The 20,929-nt window shown below is 42.9% G+C and overlaps 1 protein-coding gene across 1 annotated transcript in view; it reads right to left on the bottom strand.

The window, feature by feature from the left end:
* csmd3b (CUB and Sushi multiple domains 3b) overlaps positions 1–20,929 on the bottom strand; it is a 2,134,893-nt gene that overhangs the window by 381,919 nt on the left and 1,732,045 nt on the right. Inside the window, exon 27 of the mRNA XM_072277417.1 lies at positions 5,079–5,270. Coding sequence (XP_072133518.1) covers positions 5,079–5,270 — 192 coding nt within the window. The remainder of the gene's footprint in view (positions 1–5,078; positions 5,271–20,929) is intronic.

The raw sequence follows: 20,929 nt of genomic DNA, 5'->3' as shown, positions 1-20,929 counted from the left end.
GAGGAAGCAGGGAAGCTGCAGAAGGACTTATGTAGATTTGGAGAATGAGCAAGGAAGTGGCAGATGGAATACAGTGTCAGGAAATATATAGTCATGCAGTTTGGTCGAAGAAATAAAAGCATAGACTATTTTCTAAACGGAGAAAATTCAAAAAGCTGATGTGCAAAGGGAATTGGGATTCCTTGTCCAGAATTCCATAAAGGTTAATTTGCAGGTTGAGCTGGCGGTGAGGAAGGCAAATGCAGTGATAGCATTCATTTTGAGAGGACTAGAATATAAAAGCAAGGATGTGATGTTGAAGCTTTATAAACCACTGGCAAGGCATCAGTTGGTGTATTGTGAGCAGTTTTAGGACGTTTATCTAAGAAAGAATGGATTCACATTGGAGAGAGTTCAGAGCTGATTCATAGAAATGATTTGGGGAATGAAAGGGTTATCATAAGAGGATTGTTTGATGCCTCTGGGCCTGTACTTGCTGGTACTTAGAAGAATGAGGTGGGGATTTCATTAAAGCGTACTGAATGTTGAAGGGGCGGGATAGAGTGGATGTGGAGAAGTCTAGGACCAGACAGCACAGAATCAGAACTGAAGGACGTATATTTAGAACAGAGAAGAGGAGCAATTTTTTTTTCGCTGGAGCGTAGAAGTCATTGCCACAGACAGCTGTGGAGTTCAAGTCATTGGGTGTATTTAAGGCAGAAGTTGATAGGTTCCTGATTAGTCAGGGTATGAAGAGTTATAAGGAGAAGGCAGAAGAGACGGAAATGCATCAGCCATGATGAAATGGCAGAGCAGACCCGATGGGCCAAATGGTCTAATTCTTCTCCTATCATCATCATCCTCAGCGATCACTCGTAGTCGAGTATGATTCTTCTCCTGGTGGTTGGCCTGGTCAGTTGTGGGTCTTGAGATGACTGAAGAGGCTGATCTGTGATCCACAAGTCCTATTGCAGTGTTGGTAGATGTTGGTCATTGTAGTGGTGGGAGATGTTGCCGGTTGGGCCCTTTCGAGTCTCTCCTTACGTTGAAGCCCTTAGTCTCAGCTGCACGGTGGAGATGTTATTCAAGTTGTGCTGTCCCCTCACTGAAAGCCCTTCACCGCCTTTCCCTATCCTTTGCAAACTTTTCCCATCCTTTCAGGCTGATGTGGCACTTTGTCAGGTTGATCTTGATATGATCCTTGAACTGTTTTTTCTGCCCTCCAGGCGTATGCATTTCCTCCTTGAGTTGACCGAACAGGAGTTGTTTAGGGAGGTGGGAGTCAGGCATACGGATGATCTGGCTGACCCATTGCAAGAGGTGTCGAGTCACAATTGAGACTATGGAGTTAATGTTCGCTTCCTCTGATGAGGATCTGCAGAGCATAATGGATGCTTTTGCCAGAGCATACAAGCTCCTGGGAATTACCTAAGCATCAAGAAAACCCAAGTCCTACATCAACCTGTCCCAAATCAAGCTCCTAAACATCCAACTATCCAAGTTGACAACATCCCTCTGGAGGATACTGATCATTTCCCATATCTTAGCAACCTTCTTTCTTCAAGAGCCAACATTGACCTTGAAATAAATTGCAGTATATTTGGAACAGGTTGGTGAGTGGAGCTTTTGCCAGCCAGAGGAAGAGGGTTTTTGAAGATTGGTATATCAAGTTCATCACTAAGCTTCTGATCTACAAAGCTATAGTCCTCCCCTCTTTGCTGTATGGAGCAGAATCATGGAAAACATACAGCGGGTACATAAGATCCCTAGAAACTTACTATCAAATAAGTGTGAGGAGGTTCATTTTGGTAGGTCAAATCTGATGGCAGAACATAGTATTAATGGTAACATTCTTGGCAGTGTGGAGGTTCAAAGGGATCTTGGGGTCTGAGTCCATAGGACACTCAAAGCTGTTGCGCAGGTTGGCTCTGTGGTTAAGAAAGCATACAGTGCATTGGCCTTCATCAATCGTGGTATTGAGTTACAGCTATATAGGACCCTGGTCAGACCACACTTGGAGTACTGTGCTCAGTTCTGGTTGCATCACTATAAGAGAGGATATGGAAACCATAGAAAGGGTGCAGAGGAGATTTACAAGGATGTTGGATTGGGCAGCATGCCTTATGGTAATAGGTTGAGTGAACTCAGCCTTTTTTCTTTGGAGCAATGGAGGATGAGAGGTGACCTGACAGAGGTGTATAAGATGATGCGAGGCACTGATCGTGTGGATAGTCAGAGGCTTTTTCCCAGGGCTGAAGTGGCTAACACGAGAGAGCACAGTTTGAAGGTGCTTGGAAGTAGGTACAGAGGAGGTATCAGGGGTAAGTTTTTTACGCAGAGTGGTGAGTGCATGGAATGGGCTGCCGGCGACAGTGGTGAAGGCGGAAATGATAGGGTCTTTTAAGAGACTACTGGACGGGTACGTGGAGCCTAGAAAAATAGATGACTATGGGTAACCCTAGGTAATTTCTAAGGTAAGGACATGTTCGGCACAGCTTTGTGGGCCAAAGGGCTTGTATTGTGCTTTAGGTTTTCTATGTTTCAAATATGCCTCTGAAAGATTCTGAGAGTTATCTGGAAGAACAGGCATACTAAACCCCAGCATCGTGGAGGAAGCTAACATTAACTCCATAGCTACAATTGAGACTCAACACCCATCTTCTCTTCTTTCTTATGGTCCACCCTTGTATTTATCCAAACGTCTCTTAAATTCTACATGTTCAGCACTTCCACTGGCAGCTCGTTCTACTACTGTCTGAGTGAAGAAGTTCCACCTAAGGTTTTCCTTATTTACTTCACTTTCCACCCTTGACCTATGGCCTCTAGTTCTAGTCTCACACAACCTCAGTGGAAAAAGCTTGCATGTATTTACTCTACTTATCCCCCTCATGGTCATTGAAAGAAACATCAGAACCAGATGCATGAAGGTGATTACATCTTATCCAAGTCCAAGAGAAAGTGATCACATGGAAAAGTATTTTTCACTGTTTCTCTGAGGCTTTTGGGAAGCGGTGGGAACCAGACACGCTCATAACCATCCTTGGAGCAACAAGCTCCCTACTTTCAGCCAATATGTATGAAAAAATGGCTGTATTATTTGGAATGGTAATTGCTAAGAAGTTAATCCTGCAAATGTGGAAAATGGACTCTGTGCCTACGTACAATCTGTGGCTGAGAGCACTGGCAAATACTTTACATTTGGAGAGACTGAGACTATATAATGAGGACAGAGGGGACATCTTTGAAAGGACATGGGGCCCTGTACCAGACTTTCTCACGGGGTGAGGACTGAGGTTTTTTAGTGCGGTGCACCTCTGCTGCGTATTTTTACTTTTGCCTTTATATTTTTCTCCCTTTTGCTGCTCAATATTTAATTTGATTTTGTTATGGTTGTGGTTTTTGTGGATGTGCTGTATTTTTTTGTGTTTTGTTTGTAATAAATAAATATTAAAATGTTTTTTAAAAAAGTCATTACAAGGTTTGACTTTCAGTGTCATCTTGAATAGCTCCCAAATGTAACAGAGAAACAAAATATGGTCACCTGCTGTAGAAACGCTGTCCAATTGTGGACATGTAGTTCAAATAAATGACCACATAGTAAATTTGCACCTAAGTGGTACTTACTGAGTTCCATGTAGAAACCCACAGCGGCCTCAACAGGAACCCAGAACTTGATCTGCAACTCAAGCATGCTGTTCTAAAACTTCTACAATGCAAACTACACAATTAGAACAACACTTTATATTCCGTCTGGGTAGCCTCCAACCTGGTGGCGTGAACATTGACTTCTCAAACTTCCGCTAATGCCCCACCTCCCCCTCGTATCCCATCCATTATTTATTTATATACACACATTCTTTTTCTCTCTCTCCTTTTTCTCCCTCTGTCCCTCTCACTATACCCTTTGCCCATCCTCTGGGTTTTCCCCCCTCCACCTTTTCTTCCTCCCTAGGCCTCCTGTCCCATGATCCTCTCATATCCCTTTTGCCAATCAACTGTCCAGCTCTTGGCTCCATCCCTCCCCCTCCTTTCTTCTCCTATCATTTTGGATTTCTGCTCTCCCTCTCAAATCTCTTACTAGCTCTTCTTTCAGTTAGTCCTGACGAAGGGTCTCGGCCTGAAACGTCGACTGTACCTCTTCCTAGAGATGCTGCCTGGCCTGCTGTGTTCACCAGCAACTTTTATGTGTGTTGCTTGATATATAGTAAATCTTTTCAAGTAAATATTCAGAGAACTAATGACTAACATCTCTCATTAAGGTACTAAGTCTGTGTTTTAACTATTTTTGCATTGGGTTTATAAATAATTAACCTTCACGATGACTGGCTGAAGCAGAGATTAACACAGTATTTATTTAGAAAAGAAATTGTTGATTTACTCATCAAGTACTCTGTAGTACTCTGATGATTGTACGTTCTAGTATCAATTGTTTGGCGACAATAAAGTATAAAGTATAAATATCCAGGACCTCTTGAGACACAAAGATGTAATTAACCCTGCTCCATCATGAGTACTAGCCTCTGTAGTATCCAAGACACTTTCAAGGAGTGATGCCTCAGAAAGGCGATGCCCAGCACCCAGGACATGCCCTCTTCTCATTGTTATCATCAGGAAGGCGATACAAGAGCCTGAAGGCACACACTCAGTGATTCAGGAACAGCCTCTTACCCTCTGTCATACGATTCCTAAATGTACAGTGAACCCATGAACATTAACTCAACTTTTTTTTATTTCTGTTTCTGCACTACTTAATTAATTTGACTATTTTATATATATATATATATATATATATATATATATATATATACTGTAATTCACAGTTTTTCTTCTCTCAATTATCATGTATTGCATTGTACAGTGTACAGCTGCTGTGAAATTACAAACGTCACGACCTATGCAGGTAATATTAAACCTAACACTGACTCTGATTCATGTGCCAAGTATTGCTGAGAATGCTATTGCTAATCAGATCTAATGAATGATTTCCCCAAATTGCTGTAAATAGTTTTCACATAGCAGCATTTATTTATGTCAGAATGAAATGTGCTATCACTATAGCTATTTATATCAGATGGAAATGAGAGTTTTAGATCACATACCGATGCAGACAGGAGGGCTGGGCTGCCAGAAGTATCGATTTTCCACTTGAATGCAGGTAATTTTCTCTTCACCCTGAAGCTCATAGCCCGGTTCACACTGGAAGATGACTGTATCTCCAGGATCCCTGCCATCTCCATTCCGACTTCCATTCATAGGAATACCAGGATCACGGCAAGCTGTTGCCACCGAGCCTAGGAATTAAAAAGGGAAACATGATGAGGATTAATGGTTTTTTATTTGCTGAGCATATTTTTGAACAAAATGGACCAGCTTAAGCAGGGCAATTAGAATCATAGAAAAGTACAGCAGAGATACAGGTCCTTCAGCCCATCTAGTCTATGCCGAACCATTCAAACTGCCGACTCCCATCGAACTGTACTGGGACCATAGCCCTCCATGCCCCTACCATCCACGCATGTATCCAAACTTCTCTTAAAAGTTGAAAGTGAGCTCGCATGCACTACTTGCACTGGCAGCTCGTTCCACACTCTCATGACTCTCTGAGCGAAGAGATTTTCCATCATGTTCCCCTTAAACTTTTCACCTTTCATTCTTAACCCATGACCTTTAGTTGCAGTCCCATCTAATCTCAATGGAAAAAAGTCAGCTTGCATTTGCCCGATCTATACTCTGATAATTTTGTATTCCTCAATCAAATATCCTCTCAATATTCTTGGTTCCAAAGAATAAAGGAATTACAGCCTAGTAAATCCACTGTCAGTGATAAGGAAGTAACCAGAAAGAAATTCTCTGTTCTGTATTCTATAGGTGTTTAAAAAGACACATGAATGTAAGGAAAATGGGAGCCTATGGATATTGTGTAGGTAGAGGATTAGTTCGGTTAGCCATTTGATTAATAATTTAATTGATTCAACACAACACCATGAACCAAAGGGCCCGTTTCCGTGCTGTGATGTTCTATATTCTAATTCGGAGGGACAGGATTAATCCATGCTTGGAAATGAAGGGATTAATCAAAGATAGGTCACCATGGCTTTGACAAGGGAAGATCTGTCTGAACAACCTGATCAAACCTTTGAAGGGATATTAGAATTTGTTGATCAGCACAGTGCAACTATGTTGTCTGCATGAAGTTAAATAGGGACTTTTTGATAAGGTCCCAAAATGGGTCGAGCTCACATATGTAAAATCAAGACAAGTTTACAAATTAGATTCTAAACTGATTTAGTAACGGGACACCAAGGGGGATTGTGTACTTTTTTGTGTGATGGAAAGTTGTGGCAAATAATGGGATCAGTGCTGGGATCTCCATGGGTTCTCATATCAGTTATTGATTTGGATATGAATGTCAGAAGTGTGATTCCTCAGTCTGTAGATGACATGACATTTCATGATGCTGTTGACAGTGAGGAGGACATTATAGAAACATAGAAACATAGAAAATAGGTGCAGGAGTAGGCCATTCGGCCCTTCGAGCCTGCACCGCCATTTATTATGATCACGGCTGATCATCCAACTCAGAACACCGCCCCAGCCTTCCCTCCATACCCCCTGACCCCCGTAGCCACAAGGGCCATATCTAACTCCCTCTTAAATATAGCCAATGAACTGGCCTCAACTGTTTCCTGTGGCAAAGAGTTCCACAGATTCACCACTCTCTGTGTGAAGAAGTTTTTCCTAATCTCGGTCCTAAAAGGCTTCCCCTCTATCCTCAAACTGTGACTCCTCGTTCTGGACTTCCCCAACATCGGGAACAATCTTCCTGCATCTAGCCTGTCCAATCCCTTTAGGATCTTAACGTTTCAATCAGATCCCCCCTCAATCTTCTAAATTCCAATGAGTACAAGCCCAGTTCATCCAGTCTTTCTTCATATGAAAGTCCTGCCATCCCAGGAATCAATCTGGTGAACCTTCTCTGTACTCCCTCTATGGCAAGGATGTCTTTCCTCAGATTAGGGGACCAAAACTGCACACAATACTCCAGGTGTGGTCTCACCAAGGCCTTGTACAACTGCAGTAGTACCTCCCTGCTCCTGTACTCAAATCCTCTCGCTATAAATGCCAGCATACCATTTGCCTTTTTCACCGCCTGCTGTACCTGCATGCCCACTTTCAATGACTGGTGTATAATGACACCCAGGTCTCGTTGCACCTCCCCTTTTCCTAATCGACCACCATTCAGATAATAATCTGTTTTCCTATTTTTGCCACCAAAGTGGATAACTTCACATTTATCCACATTAAATTGCATCTGCCATGAATTTGCCCACTCACCCAACCTATCCAAGTCACCCTGCATCCTCTTAGCATCCTCCTCATAGCTAACACTGCCATCCAGCTTCGTGTCATCCGCAAACTTGGAGATGCTGCATCTAATTCCCTCATCCAAGTCATTAATATATATTGTAAACAACTGGGGTCCCAGCACTGAGCCTTGCGGTACCCCACTAGTCACTGCCTGCCATTCTGAAAAGGTCCCGTTTATTCCCACTCTTTGCTTCCTGTCTGCTAACCAACTCTCCACCCACACCAATACCTTACCCCCAATACCGTGTGCTTTAAGTTTGCACACTAATCTCCTGTGTGGGACCTTGTCAAAAGCCTTTTGAAAATCCAAATATACCACATCCACTGGTTCTCCCCTATCCACTCTACTAGTTACATCCTCAAAAAATTCTATGATAGTGATCAGTTGATAAAACAGGAAGAGCAATGACATATGGAAATTAAACTTGATGATGCACTTTGGGAGGACAATGAATGAAATGGTCACACTAAACACTGAGAAGTGAAGGGTCTTTTGGGTACAAGTCCAAGGATTCCTGAAGATAGTAGCACAGGTGACAAAAGCGTTCATTAGGTGGGGCAGGCCACAGTTCAGATCTTATGCACACAGTGCAAAATGACCCAGTTTATATGCTTGATTGAGATATATATATATGCTAAAAGTCAACAGAAATATTTATATACATGTATATATCTGTTAGCTTGTCGCTTTGCATTTTGACCAAGCAACACTATGAAGATAAGTACAATGAAGAGAAATGGAATTCCAGTCATTACATCTGGCCTTGGATAATCTTCTCATGACAGTCAGAGAGAATGAAACCACATAGTTCTCTACTCCTTTCTTTCTCTTGCTCTGGTGCTGTTTGGCATAAAGGTATTGCTGGAACAAGTTACCCCACGTGATGGGAAGGTCACCAGCACGCAGGTTGCCGCTACAAATTTTGCCAGCTTTTTTCTGAGTATTCTATGCCTTCTCCTTTGATAAATTTGGATTAACTTCATTCTCTAGAATGTGAAAAGTGGAGCCAAACCTTTGGAGTAACTCAGGGCTCTTAGTATTTACTGTTAGTAGCCAACTAAGGTGCTACTCCAACTGTCCTAAGTTCAAAGTATAAATGCTCAAAGTAATTTATCATCAAAGAGCATATATGTCACCATCTACAACCCTGAGATTCATTTTCTTGTGGGCATACTCAATAATTCCATAATAGAATAATAACCATAAGAAAAAGGCTGCAGCAACTTAGGAGTTCAAACAGTGTGCAAAAGACAACAAACTCTGCAAATACAAGTAGAAAGTAATAATAAATAAATAAACTATAAATATCAAGAACATGAGGTGAAGAGTTCACTGGTTGTGGGAACATTTCAATGATGGTGCAAGTGAAGCTGAGTGAAGTTATCTCCTTTGCTTCAAGAGCCTGATGTTTGAGGGGTAGTAACTGTTCCTGAACCTAGTGATGTGAGTCCTGAGGCTCTTGTACCTTTTTCCTGATGGCTGCAGTGAGAAAAGAGCATGACCCGGGTGGTGAGAGATCCCTGATGATAGATGTTGCTTTACAGAAGACAATGGTTTAAATCTTTTTCATACATGGTGTAAAGCTGAAGAAGAATGATGAAGCTTTGTCTTGATTGACCAGTTTAACTGTGAGCTGAAGTCAATGGAAAAGCTGAGAAGAAGCATAAATATCCACTTTGCAAGTTTCGGCTGATTTTCCACCAGTAAGTCATTTGGAAATTCCAGATGCTGGTATTGATTGCTCATCACTTTCACTCAAGGAGCTGATTTGACCAAAGAGAGAACCGGACTAGAGTAACTAAATTAATTATTTGAGTTCTCAGTAAAACTGATTAGGTTATTGAACAGTGAAATCGATGATAAAGTAGCATGCATGGTGTAGTGCGATTTTAATGAAGGGGAACTTCACAATGTCACTTTAGAGGAATACTGCACGGTATCTAGATCAGATTACTACTACAACAAGAAGCGGCTGAATTTTGCTGGGTGCACACACAGCTCTCTTCAAAAGAGTGAGGAATTATAGAGTTTACTTTTACTTCATAAGAATTAGGTGATCTTGTGAAACTTATCGAATATTGAAAGGCTGAGATAGAGTGGAGGTGGAGAAGATATTTCCTGCAGTGGTGGAGTCTAAGACTAGAGGGCATAGTCTCAGAATACAAGGATGACCTTTTAGAACAGAGATGAGGAGGAATTTCTTCAGTCAGAGGGTGGTGAATCTGTGGAAATCATCACAACAGACGGCTGTGGAGGTCACAAACAAGAGAAAATCTGCAGATGCTGGAAATTTGAGCAACACACACAAAATGCTGGAGGAACTCAGCAGGCCAGGAAACATCTACCGAAAAAGTACAGTCGATGTTTCGGGCCGAAACCCTTCAGCAGGACTGGAGGAAAAAAAGCAGAGAAGTAAATTTGAAAGGTGGGGTGGGGGGGAGGAGAGAAATGCCAGGCAATAGGTGAAACTTGGAGGGGGAGGGGTGAAGCAAAGAGCTAGGAAGTTGATTGCTGAAAGAGACAGAAGGCCATGGAAGAAAGGAAAGGGAGGGGGGAGGAGCACCAGAAGGAGGCAATAACATGAGAGAGGGACAAGGGGATGGGAAGTGGTGAAGTGGTGGGTGGAGGCATTACTGGAAGTTTGAGAAATCGATGTTCATGCCATCAGGTTGGAGGCTAGCCAAACGGAATATAAGGTGTTGTTCTCCAACCTAAGTGTGGCCTTATTCCGACAGTGGAGGAGGCCATGGATAAATATATCGGAATGGGAAGTGGAATTAAAATGGGTGACCACTGGGAGATCCCACTTGTTCTGGTGGATGGAGGGTAGATGCTTGGCGAAGCGGTGTCCCAATTCATGTCAGTTACCAGGCGGTCCCAAAAGCCATTGGTTTTTCTGTCAGCCCTTTAAGGGCCCGATTAGGGTCAACGGAAAATACAAAAATCCCCAAAAAGGAGGAAACTGTGGCTACTGCGTGTCTTCCCTATATTTCCACAGCTTTTGGAAGGATCGCCAGGATCCTGAAGAAAAAGTGGATTAATACCATCCATGAACCCAGAAGGAAGCTCAAATTACAATTTATGCAAGTCAAAGATGACCTGGGACTCAGGTCGATTGACGTTTACAGGATTGTCTGTGAATGCAGAGCAGCGTGTATTGGCCAGTGTATGGTGCACGGTGGAAACCAGCATCAAGGAGCACAGGAGGTGGATTCATATGGGTTACCTGCAGAAATCAGCAGTAACAGAACACTGCATTCGTAATGGCCATAAGATTGACTTCAAAGCCATAAAACTATGGTGCCATGCCAATGGCTTTTGGGACCCCTTGGTATAGGAAGCCATTGAAAAAAAACGAGAGGGAAAGAATTTTTAATGAAGTCTAAGGTCTCGCTCTAAGTAAGAGCTGGAATTCGATTGTAAACAAGGTGGGAGGGCAGAAACCTGACTGGGTAAGGACTGACCAATCAGGAGGGGTGGACTGTGGAGGTATAAATACCACTGGACAAGACATGCCCAGGCATCATCCCTGATGAAGATAGCAGAGTTTGTCATCGAAACGTCAGTTATAATCGATAGCTGTACCAGGCTGGAAGCTGGAGAAGAGTTTATTCATCAATCTTCCATCCTTGGACTCACTTTACACCGCACGCTGTCGGAGCCGTGCTGTCAGGATAATCAAGGACATGGCCCACCCAGCCAACACACTTTTCATCCCTCTTCCTTCCGGGAGAAGGCTCAGGAGCTTGAAGACTCGTACGGCCAGATTTGGGAACAGCTTCTTTCCAACTGTGATAAGACTGCTGAACGGATCCTGGCCCGGATCCAAATATCCGGACCTGCATCTTGGTTTTTTTGCACTACCTTACTTTCCATTTTTATATTTTCTATTTATGATTTATAATTTAAATTTTTAATATTTACTATCAATTTGTAATCCAGAGAGCAGGAAGCTCAGAATCAAATATTGCTGTGATGATTGTGTTTTAGTATCAATTGTCTGGCGACAATAAAGTATAAAGTAATTGACTTCTTTCTCCAGAGTGTCAGAATACATATGCCTCACTGCAAAGGCTTAAGGATATAAACAATATATCCAGCTTTTATTTAAAGAACTTCCACAATTATTACATGTTAATTCAAGAGGTCTGTGCACATAGAAATAGAACATAGAACACTACAACACCTTTGGCCAATGATGTTGTGCGGACTTTTTTTTAACCTATTCTAAGATCTAAGCCTTCCCTCCAACATAACTTTTCAATTTTCTACCATCCATATGCCTATCTAAGAATTCTTTAAATGCCCCTAATATATGTGCCACGGCAGATTGCTTTTCTGGCACTCCATCCACCTCACTAAAAATTTATTGCCAACATCACTGGCACCCAGGTATGGATCATCCACTAAAGGAACAACCTCGTCTGACAGCTGCTGGTGTAAAGTGTTACATTTCCCACTATGCTACCAAGCCTCAGAACTCTGCAAGATGACTCTGACCCGGAAAAAAAAGCTTGCATCTTACACAGCACAACTCGGGGAGGCTCAGAAGTTCTGCAGCACGAAGTATTTCAAGTGCAAGCACTGATTTACGGAAGGAAGTGCAAACAGCAAAAATGCTAAGCTTAGTACTGGAAACAGATGGTTATTTTTGAGACAGGTACCGTTCTTGTCACTTGGCCCACTGAAAGCATAGACATACCAGGCTGAGCTTGAAAAAAAAATTACATTCAACTTATTTAACATTATGTTAAGCAATTTAACTTCCCAATCTATCAAAGTCATTGTATTGCTGGTACGAGTCTCAAACAAAATTCACTGTGAAATACTCAGCAGGTCACCCAGCATTCTTTAGAACAGAGAGTCTTTGACCAAAACCATTAACTCTCAAAAATAATTGTACTGCCATCTATAAGCTGCATGACCTCTGAAAATGAGGGACACACAACATCCCACCCGCAGTGAAGCAGAAGTTAATATTTTGACAGCAACTGCCTCTTACTTTTGCTGTTTGCACAACTTGTTTCTTTTCTCTGCACATTGGGTGTTTGACAACCTTCCTTTTTTTTAAATGGGTTCTATTGGCTTTCTTTGTTTTGCGGCTATCCAGTAAGGAGACTGAGAGGAAAATGCATCAGCTATGATGAATTGGCAGAGCAGACTCGATGGGCCAAATGGCCTAATTCTGCTCCTGTATCTTATAGTCTATAGCGTACATGCTTTGATAATCAATGGACTTTGAACTCACAGAAACATTGTGAGCAATGAAAACACGTTCCTTATTCCTTCCTCACCCTCCCCACACCCCCCTCCCAATGATCCAACTGCCTTCTCTCTACTGTTTATATATTTATTTATTGATTCCGATACGGTGTGGAATAGGCCCTTCAGGCTCTTTGAGAGGTGCTGCCCAGTAATGCCTAATTTAATCCTAGCCTAATCACATGACAATCTACAGTGACCAATTAACCTACCAACAGTACATCTTTGGACTGTGGGAGGAAACCAGAGCACCCGGAGGAAACCCACGCGGTCATGGGAAGAATGTATAAATTCCTTACAGGCAGTGGCGGGAGCTTAATTCATTCTATGATTCATTCTATTAAACAGGTGAGCTAGATGCCAGAAGAAACAGGATCCTCCATGATACATACGGATCTGGTTCATTACAAGCCAGCTGAAGTATTTGTCAGAAGCCTAAACAGGCAAATTAGCAATTGCTTTCCTAATAGGGCAGGCCTCTGAACAGATTATGGGTTGGATAAGACCCAGGCAGGCATGTTTGAAATTCAATTTTAGATTTTCTTGTAAACCATAAGAAGCATTTGTACTCCCCTGAGCTTCTCTTGGCTGGTCTCACCCTTTTCCTATTTATAATTGTTTCAGTGAACTTTCAGTCCTCAACCAAGGCTTTAAGCTGTCAAGTTCTAGCAGGCCAAGGTGTACGGGAATTAAACTGGGCAGGTCTCCAGGCTTGTGAGTGTCTTGTTCAGGAATTAATGACCAAAGTTCCCACAGGAGATAGAGAACAGAATAAGGAATGCTATTAACTCACAGGACATTTCAAAAAGAATTAAGGGATAAATGATCAAATTGGAGCCTGGCTCAGCCTTACAGTATTATGGTAGTGAGATCATTTGAGTCTAATGTGATTTTTCTCTCAGAGGTTGTCTATTACTGAGTCCTGTAGAGGTCAATCTGTGATCCACATATTTTGGTGCAGAGTGGGCGAGAGTAGGTTGTTAGTGGTTGGCTCTTTTAGTTCTTCAGTCTCTCCTTTTGCAGCTGGTGCTTAATCTCCTCAGCACAATGGAGGTCATTTTCATAAAACACAGCCCCCTCTTCTGCAGATTTCCTCCAGATCTATCTATTGAGTGCAATGTCTCCGCAGTTTTTAGATGTAATGTTGAATTTCTTCAGGCTGAGTTTGATGTTATCTTTAAAGTGTTTCTTTAGTGATCCAGGAGCTCACCGACCTTCCTTCAACTTTGAGTGAGGTTTGTTTGGGGAACCAGGACAGCATGCCCTATCCATTGGAGTTGGTGTTGCTTTATCGTGGTGGAAATGCTATTCGTGTTGGCCTCCTCCATTATGCTGGTGTTCATATATCTGTCCTTCCAGCTGATCCTCAAAATCTTCCATAAGGATCTCTGGTGGTATTATTCGAGAGCTTTCAGGTGTCGACTGTAGGTAACCTATTTTTTGTTGTTTGCTGGGGGCTAGATTTGTGGCATTCATGACTAGTGATCCCGAACTACACAAGAAGGCCTATGGAAGGCACATTTACGATTGAAAAAACAATTCAAATTGAAAAATTGGATGCATGTCATCTCTGGCAGGGGTTACAGTCCATTACTCCCTATAAAGCAAAACCATCGACCTTTATGCATGCTTTGAAAGGGAGAATAGAACTTCACCTGTGCAAATCTCTGCAGCATCTGGTGATCCTACAGAGGCTGAAGTTAGAAAATCTTTCAGGAGGGTGAGCCCTCGCAAGGTGTCAGGTATTCAGGTATTTAGGTGTTATTCAGGTATTTAGCTGTTGCCTAAAAACAATCAATTATATGACATACCAGTGATAATAAACCTGATTCTGATTCCATACAGTATTATAGGCAGAACAGCTACTGTACCTACATCTCAATTCCCAACAAAAATAGTTGTATATGAACAACCAACTGTACTTTGTCATGCAAATCCATCATTAAGGACCCCCATCACTTAGGACGTGCCTCCTTCTCATTTGGTACCATCGACGAGCTTGTACAAGAGCCTCATGTCACACACTCAACATTTCAGAAACAGCTTCTTCCTCTCTGCCAGCAGATTTCTGAATGGACAATGAACCCACGAACACAACCTCACTATTTTATTATTTCTGTTTTTGCACTATTATAATTTAACTATTTAATATACATGTACTGTATATACTTACCGTAATTGATCATCGGCATGTGTCATGAAATTTGTTAACTTAGCAGAAGCAGTTCAATGCAGTGCAAAATATAAAAGAAGATAATAATAATAAATAAATAAATAAATTTACAGTATACATATATTGAATAGATTGAAATCATGCAAAAAACAGGAATAATTATATATTTAAAAAGTGAGTAGTGTTCATGGGTTCAATATCCAATTAAGAAACGGATGGCAGAGGGGAAGAATTTGTTCCTGAATCACTCAGTGTGTGCCTTCCAGCTTCTGTACCTCCTACCTGATGGTGACAGTGTGAAAAGGGCATGCCCTGGGTGCTGGAGGTCCTTAATAATGGACGCTGCCTTTCTGAGACACCGCTCCTTGAAGACGTCTTGGGTTCTTTGTAGGCTAGTACCCAAGATGGAGCCGACTAAATTTACAAACCTCTGCAGCTTCTTTCGATCCTGTGGAGTAGCCTCCCATACCAGACAGTGATGCAGCCCATCAGAATGTTCTCCACAGTTCATCTACAGAGGTTTTTGAGTGTATTTGTTGACATATCAAATCTCTTCAAACTCCTAATGAAGTATAGTCGCTGTCTTGCCTTCTTTATAACTGCATCGATATGTTGGGACCAGGTTAGGTCCTCAGAGATCTTGACACACAGGAACTTGAAACTGCTCACTCTCTCCACTTCTGATCTGTCTATGAGGATTGGTATGTGTTCCTTCTTCTTACCCTTCCTGAAGTCCACAATCAGCTCTTTCATCTCCAGCCCCTTGGTATGAACATAGAATTCTCAAACTTCCGGTAATTCCCTCCCCCTCCCTTCCCCCATCCCTATGTCACTCTGCCCCCTCCCCCAGCTGCCTATCACCTTCCTCATGGTTCCGCCTCCTTCTACTATCCATTGTGTTTTCCCCTATTCTTTCTTCACCTTTCCTGCCTATCACCTCCCTGCCTCCCTTCTCCAACCGCTTTATCTTTCCTCACCTCTTTATCTTTCCCCTCGCTGGTTTTTCTCCTGGAACCTACCAGCCTTCTCCTACCCACCCTCCCCCCACCTTCTTAATAGGGCCTCTGCCCCTTCCCCCTACAGTCCTGACGAAGGGTTCCAGCCCGAAACGTCGACTGATCGTTTCCACGGATGCTGCCCGACCTGCTGAGTTCCTCCAGCATGTTGTGAGTGTTGCTTTGACCCCAGCATCTGCAGATTATTTTGTGTTTCAGCTCTTTCATCTTACTGACGTTGAGTGCCAGGATGCTGTTGCCACACCACTCCACCTGTTGGCATATCTCACTCCTGTATGCTCTCTCGCCTCCATCTGAGATTCTACCAACAATGGTTGTATCAACGGCAAATTTATAAATGGTATTTGAGCTATGCCGAGCCACACAGTCATGGGTATAGAGAGAGTAGAGCAGTGGGCTAAGCACAGACCCCTGAGGTGCACCAGTGTTGATCGTCAGCAAGGAGGATATGTTATCACCAATCCGCACATATTGTGGTCTTCCAGTTAGGAAGTCAATCCAATTGCAGAGGGAGGTACAGAGGCCCAGGTTCTGTAACTTCTCAATCAGGATTGTGGAATGATGGTATTAAATGCTGAGCTATAGTTGATGAACGGCATCCTGACGTAGGTGTTTGTGTTGTCCAGGTGGTCTAAAGCCGTGTGGAGAGCCATTGAGATTGCATCTGCCGTTGACCTATTGTGGCGATAGGCAAATTGCAGTGGGTCCAGTTCCTTGCTGAGGCTGGAGTTCAGTCTAGTCATGGACCAACCTCTCAAAGCATTTCATCACTGTAGATGTGAGTGCTACCGGGCAACAGTCATTAAGGCAGCTCACATTATTCTTCTTAGGCACTGGTACAAACGTTGCGTTTTTGAAGCAGTGGGATCCTCCGCCCATAGGAGTGACAGGTTGAAAATGTCCTTGAATACTCCCACCAGTTGGTTGACACAAGTTTTCAGAGCCTTACCAGGTACTCCATCGGGACCTTCGCCTTATGAGGGCTCACTCTCTTTAAAAACAGCGTAACATAGGCCTCTGAGACAGAGATCACAGGATCACCAGGTACAGCAGGGATCTTCACACTTGTAGTTATATTCTCCCTTTCAAGGTGGGCATAGAAGACATTGAGTTCATCCGGTAGTGAAGCATTTCATGCTATTGGGTTTCGCTTTGTAGGAAGTAACGTCTTGCAAACCCTGCCAGAGTTGTCGTACATCTGATGTCTCCTCCAACTTCGTTCGAAATTGTCTCTTTGCCCTTGAAATAGCCCTCTGCAAATCATACCTGGTTTTCTAGTACAGGCCTGGGTTGCCAAACTTAAAGGCCACAGATCTAGCCTTCAGCAGACGACGTACCTCCTGGTTCATCCGTGGCTTTTGGTTTTGGATTGTACAGTAAGTCTTTGTAGGCACACACTCATCCACACAGGTTTTAATGAAGTCAGTAACAACTGCAGCATACTCATCCAGATTCGAAGATGAATCTCTGAATACAGTCCAGTGCACCAATTCAAAGCAGTCCTGTAGGCGCTCCTATGCTTCTCTTGTCCATACCTTCTTGGTCTGGACAGCACACTGCTGGTACTGCAGTCTTCAGTCTCTGCCTATACTCAGGGAATAGAAGTACAGCCAGGTGATCAGACTTCCTGAAGTGAGGGCGTGGAATAGCATGGTAGGCATTCTTGATGGTGGTGTAAAAGTGGTCCAGTGTGTTGTTTCCTCTGGTATTGCAAGTAATCTGTTGATGGTAATTGTTGGGTGATTTTTTTCAGACTGGCCTGGTTAAAATCTCCCAGAATGATGGTGAAGGCATTAGGGTGTGCTGTTTCGTGCATGTTGATCCCATTACTCAGGTCATCTAAAGCCTGATTGACATTGGCCTAAGGTGGAATGTCTGCCGTTACCAAAATGATCCTGGAAATCTCCCGTGGTATGTAAAATGGACGGCACTTTACTACTAGCTATTCCAGGTCTGGTGACCTGAATTGGGACAGCACTGATATATTTATGCACCAAGAAGAGTTGATCATGAGGCATACTCCTCCACCTCTGCTTTTGAGAGACTCTATAGATCTATCCTGATGGCGTATAGTAAACCCGTCAATATGAATCGCTGCATCCGGTACAGAAGGGGTTAACCAGGATTCCGTGAAACAAAGGACACACACGGTCCTTTGTATTTTATGTATCGAACTGTACTGCTACCGCAAAAAAATAACTAGTTCCATGACATATGTGAGTACTTCATTGTGGACTGAGTGTGGGAAAGGGGTTGGGGGGAGGAGGGGGAATCGTTGTTGGGAAAAGAGAAAAGGGAAAAAGATAGGGGAGGGCCCAGGAAGCACCAGATAGGCATTCTGCAATGATCAATAAATCAACTGTTTTGAATCTAATGGCTTTGCCCAGTGTCTCAGGGCTGGGTGTGTCTGCACCTGCACCACCATCACCCCCACCCCTGGCACTCCTTCTCTGTCATCTGTCCCACACCCCTCCCACAGTGCTCCACCCTCACCATTCCCAACATCCGTTGCTCCCACCAGATTTACGAACTCACTCTCCACTCCACTTTGAAAAATGCAGAACTATTCAAAAGTCTTGGCCTAAGATTTTGCATAGTACTGTATATCTATTTTATTATTATAATTTGTAGTTTTTTTATTGCACTGTACCACTGTTCTTTCTCTGGCTATCCATCCCATAGGATGATGATGGTTCCTTTCAGTCAGTTAGTGGGGTTTGATATGTGTGTGTTAAGGATACCCCACTCCTCAGAAAGGAACAGCGTTTGCGTGAATGGATTTTAGGTGAGTAGGGGGCTGCACAGGTCCAGACCCACCCCCTCGACATCCCCTCCCGGATCCAGCGGCATGGTGGGGTCCAAGATGGCTGGGGGAAGTTCTGTTGCAGTGAATAGCCAGACCAAGCTTCGAAGCGAGGGATGTCCTTCCCGCGCTTCACGGCACGTGTTTGCTAGATGGCCGTTGACCCCACGAGAGGGTTCATCCGCCCTTTGACAGGTTGTTTTTCATCCTGCAGGGTGTCTAGTCACCCTCCTCCCCAGGCAAGCCTGGTGGGGGAGCCGGTTTAGTCACCGACCACCCGACCATGCGACAGGTAGTACTGGGTTACATGGTACCAGTAGCACTCAGACGAGTGACCTGACGAACTACTGTTACTGTACTTCTCCTGTACTGCTGTTACAAAAGCAAGAAAACAAGTTGTACTGAACAGTTATACTAAAACTGATTCTGACCCTGGAAAAACTGCAACACCTGCTTACAATGATGCATTAAGATTTCAAAAATCAGTGACAGTGGCCAAGTGGTGGATGTGTGGAGAAAGTAAAGTCTGGAGATGCACTAATGAATGCCATGTTTCACACGATGAAGGGAACTGAGTCACAGAACAGGTTGACATTAAAAACTGCAAAATATCCAGCAGATTAATTGAAAAACAGTTGATGACATTAAGGAAACAGCCAAGCGTGACAAAAGGCTTCAAATAAATGATTAAGATTAGTCACTTTAAGGATAATAATCCTTTATACTGACAGTGTTTGAAACCATAATTAATTTATCCAGAGTTGTTACTTTGCAAGACAGAAAATACAGACTGTATTTTATGATTGGTAGGATATCATGTGCTGTTCTTTGCAATTATATTGATTTATTGCAACACACAAACATTGCTGGAGGAACTCAGCACCCAGGCAGCATCAACGGAAATGAATAGATAGTCGACATTTTGGGGTTAGACCCTTCTTCAGGATGAAAACGATGTCTATCTATTCAGTTCCATTGATATTGTCTGACCTGCTGAGTTCCTTCAGCATTTTTGTACGTGTTGCTTTGGATTTCCAGTATCTGCAGACTTTCTTGTGTTTGTATTTATTTATTTATTGAGATACAGCACGGAATAGGCCCTCTGGACTTTGAGCCACAACGCCTAGCGATGAACTACAATTAAGTAACTACTGCTTAGAAATTGGAAGTAACCCTCTTTTAGTACTCGAAACATATGTGACATGTAAAATTCCGGCCGAAAGAAGTGAAATCTGGCAAAAAGTGCATTAAGTGCAATGCACTGGTATTTTGCGCACCAATTAATATGCCAAAACTAGAGCTGTATGCAGAGCAAGCAAATTAAAGAGATTTTTTGTTTCCTCCAGTGTGTTGAATAGGAGGATGGTGCCTAGAACATATATTGTTTTAAAGGATGCATATTGGGAGCTATCACTTTCTATAGCTAAGTCAGCCTTTGAAATGACCAAACATGAGATCTTGTAAGTAAATCTGCAGAGAGACCAGAAGACCCTTTGCAATAATTAAATTTGTATTATGCATCAGGTTCTATTCCATCTATAGGACTGATGCAAACACACGGCACCACTCTTTACACTGATTTACCTGTATCACAATTTACAATTAAGGACTCAAGATGTTTGCATTAAAAAATATAAGAGCTTGCTAATAGTCATAATAGTCATGTTTCTCATGTTACGTACCCCGTAACTGGGTTGCCAAACCAGCAGAAATGGACCACTTAGTTGGAGTCTGGATTACTGGAACTAAGAAAGTTTTATTAAAGAAATAAGCAACAATATTCTAATCGCAAGGATATAAATGCAACAGGTTAGCAATGATAAAACACACGTACACTATAATAGGAATCAATCAAGCTCTATCGCAGTCTAGGGGTAAAATGATCAGTCTCAAGTGACACAGAGTTCAGTTCAGCTGAGTACAGTTCGCAGTAATCGCTGTTGTGCCGTTGGAGAGAGAGAGCGCGAATGCAAATTTCGATTCACAGACCTTTGATGTCCCTCGCAGTTAGCTTTCGGCGTGAGCCCTTTTAATGTCTTCTGAGGTCACCGACTGTGACCCCTCCCTTCCAGATACGATCATTCTTCCGCGGTGAACCTGGCACACACCAGGTTCCCGCCGATCGTACCTTTTCACCCTGTGCGTCTATGGTCGGTCCCGTGACCAGACCTCCAAACTCCCACCAACTTGTGGGGGCACACCGCACTTCCAGGGTCTCATTATCTCATGATCTCATGGTGTCTGTCTTGTCTTAGCGAACCTGTTCCTTTTATCCCCCTGCTGGGGTATCACCTGTCCATCAAACTTCAAACAGTTCAGGTTCAAAG

Source organism: Mobula birostris, chromosome 1 (assembly GCF_030028105.1).
Source record: "Mobula birostris isolate sMobBir1 chromosome 1, sMobBir1.hap1, whole genome shotgun sequence".
Classification (NCBI taxonomy): domain Eukaryota; kingdom Metazoa; phylum Chordata; class Chondrichthyes; order Myliobatiformes; family Myliobatidae; genus Mobula; species Mobula birostris.
Note: the sequence above shows the minus strand (reverse complement) of the source record. Positions and strands in the feature narration are given on the sequence as shown.